A 19,648-nucleotide genomic window follows, 5' to 3' on the forward strand; every position below is an offset into this window, starting at 1 on the left:
AGCAGCATTACATTCACCTCTCAGTTGAGCCGGTAGGCGGTGGAGGAGGAGCAATGTCAGCCGTATGGAGATATTTCAAAATAAACGACGGTGACAAAAGTAAAGCCGATTGCAAATTGTGCTCAGCAAAATTTAGTGGTCAATCGATCCCTATTCTAGTTAAAACACCCACCCCTGTACTGCATGTGTTCGCCAACTGCATCTCTCTGGCCGGCAGTCTCGAAGGAGATGCCTCGCCACCTCCGTGACAAGCGAATCCAGGTCGAACCGCTGCTTTTTCCGACACACACAGAGACGCATTCACATGACGAACACAAGCCGACCCCCCCCCCCCCCGAAGACAGCATTGCCAATTATTGCTGCTTCATCGAGTCCGGCCATAGTTGGATCTGATGAGACCGGTCACCAGTGGGCAGCTGCATTGACACAAAGCCAATGCTTAGACCGCTACACCACCGCAGACTAAAAAAACAAAAAAACAAACTAGCTCTTTCAACACAAGTAATTTGATAAAACAACTGAAGAACCAACACGACGCCGAGTTCAAGGCGTTTGCTAATAGCAGCGGGAAACAGCAACAACCAACTTTGCAGCAAACGCAGGAGAAGCGAGAGAACATGTCCAGAGACAATCCGCGGGCGGTAAACATAACAGCTGAAACATGCAGTTGAATGTTAAAATATCAGTAACGACAATTTGTTACACTAAAAAGTGTGGTTATATTTTAGTGAAATGTGTGGCAATGCCATTTTTAAGAAAAGTATTGAATGTGAAAATGTCAGTATGACAGTTTTGTTACACTTAAGTGTGGTGATATTATAGCGAAATGTGGGGCAGCGCCACGTTTAAGAAAAACATAGCTGAATGTTCAAATGTCAGTAACGACAGTCTGTTACAGTCAGAGAATGAACAATGTCTGATGAACATAAAACACATTTTCAAAGTAATTGTAACAAGTGTAATGACATTATTAAGTACTCATATTGGTACTCAGTATCAGCAAGTACTCAAATGTACGTACTTGTACTTGGTCTGAAAAAAAGTGGTATCGGTGCATCCGTGTTTGATGCATGTGTTTTCTCGATTTGCTTGCGTTTTTTTAAATTGCAGTGCGGTGGGCTCTTTTGGCCACCCTAATAAGGTCATTATGCCAACTTCATTATCTCAAAATACAATACCAGGTAACTTGAGTTTATAGGTAGGATTCAGAAACCCCCGTCTGCCATTCTTCAATTTCACCATGCTGTTAGTGGTCAGTAACTGATGTCATGTTACTGTTGCATAGCACACCATGCCCTTGGTTAGAACTTTGCAATTTATGCATCAGAAAAGTAAATATCTTTTCAAAGTTCATATACCCAAAGGTAAAACAGAAAATACTATTCATTCTCAAGACTTTGAAATTCAGTACACGATTTCACGTAGATTGTTTTCCCAGTAAAACATGAAATGGTAGGCTTAAAAAAAAGAAGCCAAAAAAACAGAAACAAACAGAAACGTGAATTTAATTTGTAATCATATACACTGTAATTTGATTTATTTACATAAAATTGTGGTAGGCAAACAGATGCTCCATAGACAGATTTGAAGGGAACGATGTCATTTCTTGGACAGATGTATTTGGAACAGATTTTTTCCCCCCTCTAAATTACATTCCTGACCAGAAATAGCCTATTAGGCCTACTTGTTCTTTACAATCATACCCGCCGTGCTTTACTTCATACCTATGTTTATTAGTCAGTTCCTGTACTCCTTTTCCTCTGTAGCTTTTTACTATGATCTCCTTTTTACCTCTGTGGTCCAGCAATGGGTCCTTTTCATTCTGCTAAAATCAGCAGTGAAATCAGCAGTGTATCTGACTGGTTGGTAGTGCTTTTTTTCTTTTCTTCAGGAAGTGTAACCATGATTGGATTATTTTTCCTTGTCTGTGACAAAGATTTCTGTGCATTGTAGTAGGGCCAAATGTTTATGGCAAAAAAATATAATGCTGATTATTTTGCAAAATATAATGACTATCAATCATAATTTTTTAGCTTCAGTTTCAGGAACCGTGGCACATTTTTAATAATGTTTTCCAATTATTGTTTAGCTTTTTCAACATTTTGGCAATTTCAACCCATGCTTTGGCAATATGTACATCATGCCAATAAAGCCATTTGAATTATTACTTTTTCAAATATAAAAACTACATCATCTTATACAAACTTTAGTTTGCTTTCATGCCATAATTTGCCACATCACCTTTCTTAGTGTACAGTGGACTGGAGTGGATCCTGAAACTAGCACCCCTATGTACCAAATCTAGAATCTATTTTGAATCAGGAATCCTTTTGAATCAAAAATCGATTTTTGAATCAAATCACGACCCCAAGAATCGAAATCGAATTGAATCGTGAGATTCTGAAAGATTCCCATCCCTAGGACCTATCAATTTTTATTCACTTAGACTCGTCACCACCTTTTTTCAAAACGCTTGATGTTAGGTTTCTGTGTTTCCCACCCGTTACAGCCAACTTCTTCACTTTGGTCATGTTGGTCCCCAACTCTTAACGATCAGGTAGACATGCTTGATTTAACACAGACGGGATTTCAGCTGCCTTGACATTCAGCTGCCTTGCCACTGTCCGTTAGATTACTTGCGTTCGCTGACCATCTTTGATGCTTTTCTCTGGTTGGTCCACCGCAGCCTTATCCTCTCTAGTAGGCCAATCACTGCTCGTTATCTAAATAAATGTCTGTTAGTATCTCGTGTTAGTATGCCTTTGTTGGACCAAAAAGAGCTTCTCTCTTATTGGTCCATGAGAGAGGAAGTTCCATCTATTCTCTCAGGTAGACCAACCACTGTCGACTGAGTAAAACACGTCAGTTCCTATTCATGTTTCATACGTGCAGCTTGAAGTTTTTTCATGGAAAGTGTTATTTGTACTGACAATAAAAAAAACAATTCAAACACTTTCAGAAGCAAAGGCTTTAATGAATTGAGAGCGAGCTGAATCACATTTGTTTTTACCACAGTTGGTGACATGTAAATATGGAAAAAGTTCAGGTTTATCACTTTAAAATAGCAACTTAACCCTAGACCTTTTTAATGAGTTTGCTGTCATTTCAGGCTGGTCTTGGTACTCTGTGATGTTGGCATAGCAGGATGAACACAGCTTCAGCTAATAAAATTAATAATGGGTTGGTTTGATTAAGGTGTGACAGCACACCCGTCAGGATTGATAGACAGAGCCAGCACTAACAGTTGTCAGTGGTGCTGTCAAAGCTGGTTCTTTGGCACACCTACATCCAGTAGACCCATTCATATTATTAGCTGCGGCTGTGTTTATCCTGCTATGCTTGCATCACAAGAGTATCAAGACCAGCCTGCCATGTTTTTAACTTTTAGATGGCCTTTAACCTCTATGTGTGTGTGTGTGTGTGTGTCAGCAAACTCACTAAAATGGTCTAGGGTTAAATTAACTGTTAAATACTTACGTAATGCCAAATTACATGATTATTAATTATAGAAAATAGAAGATCTTGATATCCTGTTAATGATTAATTGCGCAGCTTTACATTGTAGAAGCTGTGTCTGATAATGCTGCAGCACACAAAAGTTGAACAGCCAGGGTCCTGCTGGATTATGAAACGAAAGGCGAGAAAATCCTTAGAAAAGTGATGCCAACAAATGCCATGACCCTGACTTAATGAGAAAGTGTTAAATTGTTGGAGATGGCAAACAGTCGTAGGTTTTGATTTTTTTGTGTTTGTGCCTGAAAGCCTTGAAATTTATTAAGGTGTCAAATTCACAAGTGGGGCCTGTGTTTGTGAACATTTTCTCATTTGTTATCTCCTTTTCCTTTTCAGCCGTGTGGTTTTACCCTGTAGCGTTGAGGAGGTGAGTTCTTTTTGTTTTGTTTTGTTTTTTTTGTATTCTCCTCGCATTTTATTGGTTCCCAGACACAAATAACACCCACTTAAATGAGTAATCTTGAAAATATGTACAACATAAAAATACCTTTGGCGCACCATTCTTTAGAATAACATTCTTTTTCTCACCATAAGTATATGCAATAAATGAATGTTTCACCATTTCCTGTCTAGGTGAACACTGTGATATACTAAATAAATGTGTCACTGCCTTCTCCAAATAATATATTTATATATCTGTAATTATTATGATCCCCCCACATAATGGTTTCCCTTATTTATAAAAGCTTGTGTTATGAGACCCAGATTCTTAACGTGCCCACCTTATATGGCAACAAAATCTGTCTGCAATTATAGCCAGATTTTAAAGCTCAGTCCCAATCATTGAAGACGTAGTGTTCTGTTCAGAGGGAAAACTTTAAGTGGTTCTGAAGCGGCTGGAAGAGCAAACAAGCAACTTTCTGTTGTACTGTATGTTGCTTGCCCATTGTAACCAGGGACACAAACTAGTTGTGCAGGCCAGTATTGTGTGGGATTCACTGTGAGCTTCAGATGCAAATAAAATCCTGGGATTTGTTCCAGGGTGAGGCTGATGTGCATTGCTATTTCATTTGGAAAGCTGGCTGACAATTCGAAGAAAGCCCTGACGGGTTGTACAAACTGGTGTGGCTGCTTATTTCTGTGGCAGGCTTTGCTTTGCTTTCTTGTTAGTTTATTCTATAGCCAAAGCAAGAAAACAACTTTTTTTTTTAATCTGCACAGTTTCAGGGAAAATAAGATAATGATAACGGAACATAAACAATACATAAATACAACTTTGTACAACTGTGAGTGTGAGGAATCTTAGGGATATTATACAACCTTTTCCTTAAACCAAACAAAATTGTGATGACTAAACAATGATACAGTTAGGTTGGCAAACTTGTTTTCACTTTTCATGGTCTCTTTGTAACTCATGTTACTTGGACAAACATTTTTAAAATGGTCATCAACTTGTTTAGTGCCTTTTGCGTTGTTCAAAACTAATTCATTCGACTCAATTCATCTTAAGCCCTTAGTGGCACAATAGCCCATTTGTTTAACTAAGCTCATGTTTAATGTTCTAGTTAGAATTTCTGTTTATTTATTTGGTCGACGTGTCTGTTTTGTGTTACAGTATCAAGTGGGACAGTTGTTCTCAGTGGCTGAGGCCAGTAAAAATGAGACTGGTGGTGGTGAAGGCATTGAGGTCCTCAAGAATGAACCCTATGAAAAAGATGGCGAAAAAGGACAGTACACACACAAAATCTATCACTTAGCAAGGTATGGGGCTCGTCTTAAACAGTTAATAATAAACTATTGTGTACTTTATAGGTTGAATATTACTATTCAGACTGAAGAGGTCACTTACATGAGTGATGAAATGTTTCTGTCAATAAATGTATCCAGATGAACTGATTCAACTTTGGTTGAATATTACGCTTCCAACAGTGTAATATTACTATGCCACCAGATAGTGGCAGTGTTGTCTTTCCTGTGATGTAAGGAAACCTTCCAGATTCCATACCAGGATGTTACCCCTGGTGAAAACCTGCATCACCAGTGCTTTAGAACCAGTTATTAACAAGGTTATTATCAGTATGTGTCTCTGTCCCCACCCCCAGTAAAGTCCCTGGGTTTGTAAAGGTGCTTGCCCCTGAGGGCTCCCTGGTCTTCCATGAAAAGGCCTGGAACGCATACCCTTACTGCCGAACCAGTGAGTTGCCCCCCGTCCTAACTGTCTCTGTCTTTCCCCTTAGTCCCCAACCCTCTCTGTAGTTAAACACCCTTGTTACATGATGGCTTTGTATTTTCTTTTTGATACATACATTTACATGTTTACAAGTTTGTCTCATGACCTTTCTCTCTCTTTTTCTCTTCCCTCTCTTCTCTCTCCTCGCACCTTAATCCAGTTGTGACGGTGAGTAGTCTCGTTTGTTACTTATACTAATTGAGGAATCACCAGCAAATTCCTCAGTTCCTTCTTGCTAGCAAAGTTGTGAATTATTTTTTGTTGATTGAATGTGTCATCGTCTATTTCTAATCCATATTAATCATGAGAATACAGCACAAGAAGTCTTATTGAATTTTATGTCAGTATGCCTTCGCATTTAAATCTAAGCAGAAGCAAATTCAGACTATTTGGAGTGATGGCATTACAAATTGTAAATGTAAATCAGGGTAGATTTACTTTTCTGTCACACCAATTCTTTTTGTTTTTCCTGATCTATCACATCTGCTATCCAGAATGAGTACATGAAAGAGGATTTTGTCATTAAGATCGAGACATGGCACAAACCTGACCTTGGCACACTTGAAAATGTGAGTACTTCACATGTTTGTTGCACACAGTTTATTTTATATTGTTTTAAACATCACTGTTAATCATTGTTTTGGATGAAAAATATACTGTACCAAGTTGTTGAGAAAAATATATTGTATCAAGTCATATATTGTTTATTATTGTGTGTGTGTGTGTGTGTGTGTGTGTGTGTGTGTGTGTGTACACCAGGTCCATAAACTAGACAATCCCACGTGGAAGACAGTAGAAGTTGTGCCAATTGACATTGCAGACAGGGATCAAGTGTCTCCTAGTGTAAGTGGAACCTCTTATGGCATAATCATGATGAAGTAGTTTGGCGCCTTTGTGTGGACGGGCCTGGTCATTACCCAGCTTTCTGCAGGATCGACTTCCTCACACTATAAATATTTTTCTTATTTTCAAACTCATAGTGCTGTTCTTGTTGTTTGTTTTTTTTTGTTGTTGTCATTTTCATCATTTTTTGCGTAGAACTCTGTGGACATTTCTTTGTAAATGAATCACCATCCTCAGAGGTTGTTGACTTGTTTAACTGTATTGATACGCCACATGTGCAGTCATAATAATCCAAAAGCTATTATCCAGTTTACAAATAAAACAATTTATTTTTATTATTATTTTTTGGGCATTTTTGCCTTTATTAGATGGCCCCAGTGAAGAGTTAGACAGGAAATGTGGGAGAGAGAGAGGAGTGTGACATGCAACAAGGGTCGCCGGCTGGAATCGAACCGGCGACAGTTGCGACCATAAGACCATGTGGTATGTGCTGTAACCTTTCGGCTACGGGGGCACGCCACACAAAACACTTTCCTGAATTTTCTTTACTGTTATGAGCTTCTTTAATCTCTCTCAATGGTATTGGGTTGGAAATTGGCAGGGCCCTTTTAATTTCAACTTTCAACTTAATTTCAACTTTGTAGGTGATTCATGTCATTGTCGTCAATACTTTGTCATTTCCAAGTCACTTTGATACTTCTTGCATTTGAAAAATGTCTGGTTGCCCCTTCAGTCTTTTGAACAATACCAGGATTTTTTTTTAATGTTTTTAAGAGAAAGTCAAATGAAGAATCAAAACGCATGCGAGCATGTTGGGCTACATCTTTGAGGTGCACAGGGACTGCAACATCAATTTGATTTTTTTATGTTAAAAATTTGTGATAAAACAAGAAATATGGGGTCTGCGGTGGTGTAGCGGTCTAAGCATCAGCATTGTGTCGATGCAGTTGCCCACTGGGGACCGGGGTTCGCGCCTCGGTCTTGTCAGATCCGACTATGGCCGGACTTGATGAAGCAGCAATAATTGGCAGCACTGTCTTCGGAAGGGGGGCAGAGTCAGCTTGTGTTCGTCACATGAATGCGTCTCTGTGTGTGTTGGAAAAAGCAGTGGTTCGGCCTGGAGTCGCCTTGTCACGAAAGTGGCGAGGCATCTCCTTCGAGACTGCCGGCCGGAGAAATGCAGTTGGCGAACGCATGCAGTACGAGGGTGGGTGTTTGAACTAAAATAGGGATCGATTGGCCACTAAATTGGGAGAAAATGGGAAAAATCAGAAATACTTTTATAAAAAAAAAACAAGAAATATTCACTGAAAAGAGATGGACTGCACGTTTTGACAACAGACACATGGATTCAGGCTATCAGATAATGTGAATGGCTCACACTTTCTCATGAACGTAGGTTAGATTCCAATAGTGGAATCTAACCTGCATGATATTGGGGAAAAAATCACATCGCGAAATTTTTTTTCTTCTTCAGTGTATATTGTGATATTAAAAAAAATGCAGGAATTTCCACCAGATGACTTGAATAGCTGTGTTTGGAAAGGATTAATTGTTCTAGAATGATTGGGGGTGGTTTTGTAGGGGAGTTGTTGGGAAATTGTGAAAAGTTAGTGGTGCCTTTTTTCGCCATTCGTACGGGAAGAGGAGGAGCTGGAGCCAGACAGACGGTGCGGAGTGATGGCCGAGAATAGTGATGCGCGGATCGGCTCTGACGTCATCCGACTCCGCATGTACGTGTTATCCACCCACCACCAGAGCGAGTTATTTTCTCCGATTTAGACACCTGCACCCAATCACATATTACCATTACTTCTCAGTTGGATATATGTAAAAGTGATGATGTGGTAACATATTACACCATGTTTGAGGTACCAGTTTTGTGGCTGTCATTTAATAATAATAAATTAAACTTATATAGCACTTTTCTATTACTCAAAGTCGCTTTACAGTAAACGGGGTGAAACAAGACGACAGATAAACATAACACAGACATACAGGGGTGGATGGGAAGGGGGGTAAAAGCAAAGCGCTGCCACATCTGTTGCATAGGACATACCCAGCACTTAACTCGTCATGGTTAAATATTTCACTAAATTGTTCCCACGTGGAACTTCTCTGCCTTTCCCTTTTTTTTGTTTTGTTTTTGATTTTCCTTTTTTAACGTTCTCTGATCTTTTTTTGCCTCCATTGCTGCTTAAGGCAAATGGACGCTGCAGTTGGCGCAATGAGTGTCTAGTCTGCTAAGTCACGCCTGATGGGGAAAAAAACCTTAAACTATTTCCACATTTTAGAGAATGTAATTAATATTTTCCTCATTAAATATGTATTATTTCACCCACCTGCAACCCATCCACCATTAATCAGAATGTTAATTATTATGACTCGGCCCGCCTGATCTGCGGATTAACTGCGGTGCCCGCGGATATAGCTGCGATCCGTGCATCACTAGCTGAGAAGCAGACGAACACGTTGATATGTCATTTGTCCAAATGGAGCGAGAAATGACAACGTTGCGAGCATTAAATCGGAGTAAATTATGTTGTATCAGACAGACTCCTCTTGTAGATTAGTCACGGGAAATGAGAACCGTGTGAGTTTTCCTTTGGTGCCCCCTGCAAAAAGTTGTAGTATGAGGTGTTTGAGTTAATTTGCTTTCTTTCACACCGAACATCCTGCGATGTGACTACTGGGTGTGCGCACGTTGTGATGGCGATGCTGAAACGATATATCGTGCAGCCGTAATTTTTAGGAAGATCACCATTCTCACAGTCAAAAACAGTTATTTGTTAAGATCATATGTTGCTAACTGGCATTTTGAGTAATATCTTTTGGTTAATCTTCCATTTTGAATTTTTAAAATTTCCATATTTTGAGAGTGTTACGTATTATTGCTTTTATTTGACATTACATTGCCTCATTTCGCTGCGCTCCAGAGCGTGCACAAGTTTGTGTGAGTGGAGAGGGTTTATTTGCCTGAGCACCGTTAGTACTGTGTGTGCGCATTTGTTTGCAGTGGGCGGTTAACGAGGCGGACGTGTTTGCCTTGCTGGAGGAGTGTGTTGTGTCTGAGGGCCCTATCAGCCCTCAGCCTCAGGCATGGCTGCAGGGCCTGGGGCGCACCGCCAGCATAGATGAGTTTGTTAGCGTAATTAAGGCTCACAGTGCTCCGTATGCCGGAACCAGACAAATACACCTCTCTCTCTCTCTCTCGCTTGCTCACTCTCTCTGGCGCACACGCGCTCTTACTTGAGCAGTAGCTCGTTTTCGTGTACCGTGGCACATCGATTCACAGACCTCATTAGTGCGGCACAGTGTATTGTTATAGTGATGGAACTCTGAGCATTAAAACAGCCAAATTACTGTGTGTATGAAGGACTGAGTTTCTACTGCTTTCCCCTCGTTTGGCACCCTCCTGTCGGCTGATAGCCCTGAAAAGTAGCTTTTTAGCTGCAGGCGCATCATGATTTATTTAAAATTGCCTGACCTAGAGCTGATAATTTGAAAGCCATTTCATTTATTTGTATCACTATTTTTTTTCTTGTCAATTTTCTGAAGTCAACTTTGCCCTTCTCCGTGCTCTTAGAAATGAATAATGCAACTAGACGAGCAAAGTGAGAGTGTTTGTCATGTATGTGTGCTTAGTCTGTGTATGCTCACGTCGTTTCTATATGTTTAAGGCACTTTGCCTTGGGACTTAGTTCCCACTGTGCAGCAGTGAGTTTATCCGAATGGGTTTGTCAGTATATGACAGTGCATATATAGGGTATGGGTGGAGTACTGTTGTGGTTACCACTGCTGTACTCTCCAAACACACCACACACTCACACAGTCAATTAGGATAGCTTTGCCTTGCCATTGAGCGTGGTCCTCTGGCCCAGTTTCAGGAAATTTTCAGAAAAGAGGCAATGTTTCCTGTATTGCTAGCTACACCTTTTTAAATTATCACTCTGATTACACAGTCACAAGAGCACAAATATGAGCAGATGTGCACTTATACTCAAACAACACAGGCAGCAATGTGATGCTATCTATCATCTTAACAAGACTATTTGCTGGTCGCATCAACAGCTACAGTCCTTTCAGGCCCCAGCTCATCAGAAGCAAGTACAACTGCAGGGCTTGGGGCTTTAAAAGACTGTATTTGGATATGGGGTACTGAGAGGTCATGCAAGGCAGGGCCATCCTCTGGTGCTGCTCTAATATTCCTGAGTACCTGGTGCGAAGGACAAGGGGCTGGACTTGGTAACAGACATATCATCCTGTGCCCTCCTTTGAGGTGCCCACTGGGCAGAAGACGTAACTGTTTGGCCAATGCTCATAGATGTTTAGTTATTTGGGAAACTTTTCTTAACAATAAATCATTGTCTCGTAGGACTACGACCCAGAAGAGGATCCGGCCACATTCCAGTCGATGAAGACTGGTAGAGGACCCCTTGGACCCAACTGGAAGGTACTGCTCTTGTCAACCACTTGAGGAGAGGGAATTTGTGGGAATTTTGTGGGAATTTGTTTCGTTTTGAGAATATAAGAGAACTTTTTATTGGTGTATTAGATGGTAAGAAACTGTGAATAAAGTCCTAGACGATGGCATATAAAAGACTGGTAAATTAATAGCACTGTATGGCACAGCCAGATAAAGATATTGGTAGATAGAGCATGGTAGGGAGGCAGGAGGTGATAAGATAAGAAAACCTTTATTATTTATATATTTATTTTGAAGGGGAGATACTCCTGATCGGTGCATTAAAGATACAGGGAAACAAAACAAAACGAAAAAACAGCCTCAGTAACCAAACAATCAAAGCCACCAACACAGGTTCCAAAATAATTAGTCAAATAAAGAAATAAATACAGTGTAATGTTGTACTTGAGTAAATGTACTTATTGCACTAGAATAAATATAATTGCACTGGAATGAATGTAGTTATTGGACTAGTATGAATGTAATTATTGCACTAGAATAAATGTAATTATTGCAAACAAAACAAAATTAGTAGAGTGCAGATCTCCGTTAGGTATATTTCCCCTTCTCTGGTTCTTGGACCTAGATGAAAAACCAGCTGAGGAATTAGGACTCAATTGCGGTATAAAAAGGGTTTTTCAAAGGTTTTGAATCTCCACAACCACGAGAGGTCCTTGACCATGCAGTCATAACTGTGCACAAAGATTATTGGGCTGACAGACCCAGTAGTATACGAGATTAGCAGCAGACAGATACACACACACACATGGACAGAAAAACATGTTTTCGCTGCCATTATCTGACTTTTGCGCAGTGCCTAAGTTGATTGAATGGGAAATATGAGAAATAAAAAAAGGTTTTAATACACTAATACACATCGCTCAAGCTAAAAACTCTACCTAATAAAAATTTTTTGCCTGTCAGTCTGGATCCACAGCCTCCGAGGCAGACCCTCGCACGAATGCAACCAAGTCTCTTTTTTTTTTTTCAACCCCTTTTTCTCCCCAATTGTACTTGGCCAATTACTCTATTTTCCGAGCCGTCCCGGTCGTTGCTGCACCCCCTCTGCCAATCTGGGGAGGGCTGCAGATCACCACATGCCTCCTCCGATACATGTGGAGTCGCCAGCCGCTTCTTTTCACCTGGCAGTAAGGAGTTTCACCAGGGGGACGTAGCACATGGGAGGATCACGCTATTCTCCCCAGCCCCCCGCCCCCCTGCCCGAACAGGCGCCCTGACCGACCAGAGGAGGCGCTAGCGCAGCGACCAGGAAACATACCCACATCCGGCTTCCCACCTGCAGACACGGCCAATTATGTCTGGAGGGACGCCCGACCAAGCCGGAGGTAACATGGGGATTCGAACTGGGATCCCCATGTTGGTAGACAACGGAATAGATCGCCACGTAACCCGGACGCTGAATGCAACCAAGTCTAATATGAACTTGCACTTTCCAAAAAGATAAGGTTTGCTATGCGACCATTTTGGCCTAACCCTAACCCCGTCTTTATTCTCATAATATTATGAAGCTGGGTAAACAGTTTACAACTGTGCATGTGCAACTCACATCTACGGTTGTCTCAGATCAGGCAGCAACAGGAATATGCAACACTTCCTGACTGCAAACTAGACGAAGTTTTTCCTTTTATAACTTGTACATTGTTTGGATTATCAAAATTATTTTAATAACGTTTCATCATGACACTGCCTGATCTAAACTTTTTACCTAGCTTTATAATATGAAAATAAAGACAGAGGTTATTTTTGGTTCCTCCAGTTCTCCTGTGCTGAGATCAGCAGTGAGTGATCTGATGACTTGTGAAATACAATCAACTTCTCGTTTACTTTCAAGACTCATATCCTAATAGATAATGTTTTGACACTGTCGCTGCCTGATCTAAGTCATGCACAACTCACATCTACAGTTGACTCATATCAGGCAATGACAGAGAGCCGTGTTGGTCGAGCTAGCTAGATAGTTAATGGAGAGGGGGAGCAGCGGTCGCGAGAACAACAGTTTTTCAAAGGTTTTGAATCACCACAACCACGAGAGGTTCTTGATCATACAATCATAACTGCACAAAAAAAATTAGGCTGATAAGCCCAGTACTATGTGATATTAGCTACAGAAAGATATGCACACACACACACACACACACACACACACACACACACACACACACAACCAAACACAATATCTCTACCAGGCGGCCTGGTGGAAATAAAAGAAGAAAAAACAACCTCGGTAACCAACATGGGTGGGAATCAGAATAACTCACGGTACGATATTATCATGATACATTGCCCATGGTAATGATGGTATCACGACAGCTATTCCACAATACTCGATACATTGCAAGACAATCTAAGATGCATCACGATATGTGTAACTGAAGAAGAAAAAAATACTCCTAGGGCAAAAAGCATAAATAATGTATTTATTCACTCCATTGTGGTATCAGTTTTGCAGAATTTGACAACTGAGATGAAACAATGTCCAACAAAGTACACAGTATCTTAGATTAGTGCCTCTTTAACCAACACACAATGACTGCAACTTGTCCACGTGTGCCATACTTCCAATGTAAAATAAAATTCCTTGGCAGTTTGTTTCCTCTTTTGCTCTTTAAACTTGTGTATGGTACTGTTGTTTGAGTTTGACTATTATCAACAAAGTTGGTATAAAATTATCATGGAAAAAAATGTTTGAATAAAAATACTGATATTTGGCGCCTGTGTCTCTAATCTATCACAAGAAGTATTACGATATATTCCAGTGTTGATATTTTGTCACACCCCTAGTAACCACACAACCACAGCCAAGAAGTTTCTAAAATAATAAGATAAATACAGTGTAATTTTGTACTTGAATAAATGTACTTATTGCACTAGAATAAATGTGATTATTGCACTTGTATGAATGTATCTTTTTATGCTTGCTCAATAATCCAGGTAAGGAAATCACAGAAAGTTGAATCAGTTCATCTGGACACAATGTTTATTGAGAGAATTGTTTCATTAGATGGGGGATTAAACATTTCTCTCAATAAATGTTGTGTCCAGATGAACTGATTTAACTTTCTGTGATTAATATAAATATAGTTATAGCACTAAAATAAATATTGTTGCACTAGTATGAATGTAATTTTTATTGCATTAGAATAAATGTAATTATTGGACTACACCCAGTAGGTTTGCCCTAGAAAGACAGTCAACATATTGCACGTGAGGGCTCATTCAATGTTTGTGGGAGTTCAGTGTGCTTCTAGCCCAGAGAAAGAACCTGTTTTTTGTCTGGTGGTCCGTACTTTGATGGAACTGTAGTGCCTGCCAGAGGGCATCAGGTCAAACAGGTGGTGTCCTGGATGAGAAGAGTCCTTTAGAATGTTTTTGGTTCTACTGAGGCAGCGGGAGCTGGAGATATCTTCCAGCGAGGGCAGGGGGTGGCCAGTGATTTCTGTGCGGTGTTGACCCTCTGAAGAGCTCTCCTGTCTGCTGCTGAGCAAATGGCGTGCCACGCTGAGATGCAGTACGCCAGTACACTCTCGATGGAGGAGCGTTAGAAGGCCACCAGCAGCTTTTCTGCCAGCCTGTTTTTCCTGAGCACTCTGAGGAAGGGTAGTTGCTGCTGTGTTCTTAACAACCACAGTGGTGTTTGCCAACCAGGAGAGGTCCTCAGAGATGTGGGTTCCCAGGAATTTGAAGGTGGGAACTCTTTACACACAGTCCCCGTTGATGTAGAGTGGGGCAGGGTCTGCTCTAGGCTTCCTGAAGTCACCGATGAGTTCCTTTTGTTTTGTTTCTTTTTTGGTGTTCAGTGACAGGTAGTTTGCTGAACACCATCTGTCAATTTCTGGACCTCATCTCTGTATAAGTCTGACTACAGTTGTTTCATGCACAAATTTAATGATGGTGTTGGTGGGATAGGTTGGAGTGCAGTCATAGGTGTATAGAGCATAGAGTAATGGAGTCAGCATATAGCCTTGTTGAGAGCTAGTGCTGACGTGGAGGCCATGTTTAACAGTTAGTGGGCCATTACTGAGGAAGTCTTTTGCCCAGGTGAAGGTGGGAAGGAGTAGGTTTAAGTCAGACAGTTTGCCGACTATTATGTTTGGAAGGATTGTATTGAATGCTGAGCTATAGTGTATGAAGAGCATCCTTACATAGTTCCCCTGGTGTTCTAAGGGACTCAGCATGGTGTGAAGAGCTGTGGCGATGGTGTCTTCAGTACAACAATTTACTCTATAAGCAAACTGATATGGGTCGAAAGTGGGAGTGAGACTTGCTTTGATGTGCTGTGAGACCAGTCTCTCAAAACATTTCATGACCACTAATGTGAGTGCGATCAGTCTAAAATCGTTTAGGTTGTTGATGGCTAGCTTTTTGGGGACAGGGATGATGTTGGCTGACTTTAGACAGGGCAGGATGATGGCTTGTGTTAGGGAAAGTTTAAAAAGCTTAGTGAAGGCCCCTGGGAGCTGGTCAGCATATGCTTTATGTACTTTCTTGGTTACTCCATCAGAACCGACGGTCTTCTTCGTATTCACAGACCTGAGCACACGTCTCACTTCATGTTCCTGCAGAGCAAGTATGTGGGTGCCGGAGGCTGGTGGAGGCAGTGAATCTATGTTAGGCCTTTTTACCTCAAAGCAGGCAAAGAAACGGTTCAGTTCCTCTGCCAGCGAGGCGTTGGCATTGATAGTCACTGTTTCTTCCCTTGAAGTTTGTGATGTGCTACATTCCCTGCTACACTCGCCATGGGTCATTTTCTGTGAGATGGTTCTCAATTTTCTCTTAGAAGCCTCCTTGGTGAGTTTGATGTCTCCTCAGGTTGGCTCTAGCGGGAGATGCTGCACGCCACAGTTTGATTAAAAGACAAATGACCCTTATCCCAGTTATAACTGTTTAGGATTGCTAGTCACCCGGTCAAAATAGGGGTTTTATGTGTTAGCGCTGCCTACCAACTTAAACATTTTAGCCACAACTGTGTTTATAACCCCTGTCTGCACATAATGGATACAAAAATTAAAGTGAACCAGGGATGGGGGGGGTTACATTGATTCTAAATTTGACATAGTAAGAGTTTTGTATCATGACTGATGTGCTTTTTGATGGAAGCTAGAAAGTGAAGACATAATAGCTCAGTCACCCATGTAGAGAAACTTTTGACAGGAATCTTACAGCTTTCCTCCCTCTAAACCCTACCCCGCAGCCTAACAAACAGGCCCAGCTCACTACTAGAAAATGGAGAATTTCCATTCTGCTGCGGCATCCTCCAAGTTCCTCATGGGAAACTTTGCACTGCTTCCAGTACTTTCACGGAACAAAGGCACCCAAACAGCTTTAAAAAGTATGAATAAAGAAGCACAACTTTTTATTTTGTGTTTTTAATTAGATCACTTTCCCGTCCGCTGTGGACATGGAAAAGGGGTGTTTTTGAAAAGGTGGGGGGAAAAAGTAGTTAAGTGACAACAGAGGCACAATTTCTGCCAGCTTCTCAGAGCAATAAAACTCTTGTCTATCTCTGCATGCACACATGCTTGCATATCAGTACCCTTTGTATTTCTGAAAACTCCTGCTGCTTTGAATGGGGCACAGAGAGGGAGAGAGGAAATGTCACCGTTAGTGTTTTGATGTGGAATCCGTTTTATGTGAAGTTCTCTTTTAGCGATGACAACTTTTTCTAAACCCACTGCAAATTTAGAAATGTTTCTCATATCCCCCCTTTTCCCTTGCTCTCCTCCACGATCGCGGCATCAAACGTCGGTGGGATGGGGACGATTGAGACGGGTCTGTGGCATTTTCTCCTGGAACGCGGAGCCAGAATGAAGTGATTAATTAAACAGGTGTTCTCGGAGGGGTAGAGTGTGTGTGTTCTGAGGGGCGAGCAGGTCCTAGGTGTTAATAATGTAACCAGCTTTGCACCGCTACGCCCTTATCGCTATGCGAGCGCTGTTTTATCTACCTTCCACGGCCACAAAGGCATGCCTGTCGGGAACGGTGTCGCTGTCAGGGTGGAGGCAGAGAAATGGTCCCTTCATCTGGAGTTTATCCACTTTGCTCTGCTCCTTCTCTTTCCTCCAGTTCCCCCTCCTCTCCTCATCCTCCTCTTCTTCACAGGGTGGCAGAGTGCAGGCAGCAGATGGATTTAGAAAGTGTGTTGTAGATTAGGGGACTTATCTGTGCTTTGTGCATCCTCATATTGATAATTATTTCAGCAAGTTCCATAACCAAAGCATTAAGTATTAATGTCATTTTAGCTTTTGAATATAGCTGAGATTGGTATGAAATTTTCATTCAGTCCTCTTGATATCAGAGGACTGTTTCCATATTGTAAAGTTTGGATCAACTTTTTGTTAATAGATTTGTAACTTTTAATTCCTATTGCATTTTGACTGATTGGTTGATTTTCTTGTTCTGGTCATTCATGGGCTGCTTCTTCCCTCTGCAACAGAAAGAGATGGTTAGTAAAACTGACTGCCCAAGGATGTGTGCCTATAAGCTGGTCACAGTCAAGTTCAAATGGTGGGGCCTGCAGACCAAGGTGGAGAACTTCATCCACAAGGTTAGCAGGGCATTGTTTTCTCACTTCTCCTGAACAAGTCACAGTCACATTATCTGTCATCCAACTCAGCTCAAATAAGTCCATTAAGTCCACGAAAGAGAAAAGGCTGTTTTTGCAACTTGGGCCCATATTGCTATGATATGGAAAGGTCAATTCCACCCTCAAGCCATAGTTTACCTGTGCTTTCTATACCCAAGATTGACCAAGCTTCTGCCGTTTATTTATTTTTTTTAATTTTTTTTTGCAGCAAGAGAAGAGGATCTTTACAAACTTCCATCGCCAGCTGTTCTGCTGGATTGACAAATGGGTGGAGCTGAATATGGATGACATACGACAGATGGAGGCAGAGACACAGAGGGAGCTTGACGAGGTACCTCTACAGTGCACTCGAATTAAGTTATTTACGTGCATACGATGCACTTCACTATGATCTGAGACAGTGTGGTGTTATCTTCTATTGGTTACCATGGCCAAAGATTGGTTTATATAGCGGCATTGCTTTACACATCTAGTTTCAATCCTAGTGTGTCTTTTGTCTCAAGTAAAGTTGACTTGCGCTGAATGGAATAAACATGCAAATTCCTTAGGCTAAAGCGTAAGGAAACATATTAAATTATCTCAAGTGCAGCCTCTTTTGACGTCCAGATTCAACTGAATTTCCACTCACGTTTTATAATATTTGAGTTGACTATATAGATACCTACATATCATAACAGAATTTACAAAAATGTGCTAAACTGTAGCTATGCTCATGTGTGTGTATGTGGGGTGGGGGGGGGGGTACAGCTCCAGCTAGATCAGGGGGAAATAGTGCAAGTAAAAAGAAGCAGTCGACAGCCTTCATGTGTATCATAGGATGAATGTGTAAGTCTACACCCCCTCCAAACCACTATAGGGGTTGTGGAGCCAGTAACTGAACTCGTCGACTTCAGTTGAAAATGGGAGAGGAAAAACTGACTTTTTAAATTTATTTTTGTTCCGGCTAATACTGCTATATATTGTCGTTTTGGGTATCTCATCCCTCTCAATATTGAGGATGAGGGCCTCGCCAGCTTATTATCAGTGTTCCCACGCATCTAGGAAAACTTGGAAATTTTTAGACTAGTTTTCCAGTAATAGAAAACAGCTGGAAATTTGTGACATTGATCAAATGTCCTGGAAATGTTGTGGTCATGGAAAATTGTAAAGTTGGGTTATAAAATTGTATTTTTACCTGCTGAGATGGCATGGTTTTAAAGTACCCCTCCACTCAAAAATGTGTTTTTCGTATGCTTGTGTCCCCTAAAATGTCAGACCTTGGCTATACTGACTTGTGTCAGTGCAAAGTTTGTCACTAAAGTGGTGTTTTCACATTCCTTTGCTGTAGGGGGAGATCTGAGATTCAAACGTACCCCGGGCAAGCTAGATTTGGTACATCCAAAAGCCAATCGCTGTCTAATATGCAAATACAGGGCAGGCAAAGAAACCTGAAACCTCCCGTGCAGAGCGAACCTGTCAGTACAGAGAGCATGTTTGCCTTAGCATTGTTAAATTTTTGACAGCAAACATGGTGGAGTGTATGGTTTTTGGATGTAAACTGGACCCTGGAGCTTCCTTCCACTATCTACCAAAAAAATCCCACTATACTGCGGAAATGGTTGGAATTTATTTACAGACATCGGGCTCATATGCCTACAAACAAAAATGCATTATCATACTGATACATCCGCTTGTGCGTACGTGACTGTGGCAAAGTTTGTTGCCATGAGTGGGTTTGGACAGAGGGACAGAAGCAAATATCATCAATCACAGATATATTTATTATGAAGAAGACTACATATAGACATGAAGAGTAGACAGAGGCAGCCACAGATCTGGCCGGCACGGAGAGCTTTCCCAGTGTTTCCCTGGCACACCTCGTGCCCCTTCTCCAGCTCCGCTTCCTCGCGGTGACAGCAAACCGGCAGCGGCCTCGCCCGGCATGCTGTGCTGTCCGTGGCACGCGCAGCATCTCCCTCGATCCCGTGCCCACAGCCCAGCACTCGGCTACGGCTTTCCCTCCCTCTCTCCAGCTGCGTCAGCCTACTGTCTCTCTCATCAATCGTGTCCTTCT

The 19,648-nt window shown here is 41.4% G+C and overlaps 1 protein-coding gene across 1 annotated transcript in view; it reads left to right on the forward strand.

Moving 5' to 3' along the window:
* Positions 1 to 19,648, forward strand: part of pitpnb (phosphatidylinositol transfer protein, beta) — a 43,179-nt gene that overhangs the window by 10,718 nt on the left and 12,813 nt on the right. Inside the window, exons 2-10 of the mRNA XM_056281140.1 lie at positions 3,850 to 3,880; positions 5,069 to 5,214; positions 5,556 to 5,647; positions 5,844 to 5,851; positions 6,178 to 6,252; positions 6,443 to 6,526; positions 10,902 to 10,979; positions 17,446 to 17,556; positions 17,804 to 17,926. Of these exons, the coding sequence (XP_056137115.1) occupies positions 3,850 to 3,880; positions 5,069 to 5,214; positions 5,556 to 5,647; positions 5,844 to 5,851; positions 6,178 to 6,252; positions 6,443 to 6,526; positions 10,902 to 10,979; positions 17,446 to 17,556; positions 17,804 to 17,926 (748 nt within the window). The remainder of the gene's footprint in view (positions 1 to 3,849; positions 3,881 to 5,068; positions 5,215 to 5,555; positions 5,648 to 5,843; positions 5,852 to 6,177; positions 6,253 to 6,442; positions 6,527 to 10,901; positions 10,980 to 17,445; positions 17,557 to 17,803; positions 17,927 to 19,648) is intronic.

Source organism: Lampris incognitus, chromosome 1, assembly GCF_029633865.1.
Source record: "Lampris incognitus isolate fLamInc1 chromosome 1, fLamInc1.hap2, whole genome shotgun sequence".
NCBI lineage: Eukaryota > Metazoa > Chordata > Actinopteri > Lampriformes > Lampridae > Lampris > Lampris incognitus.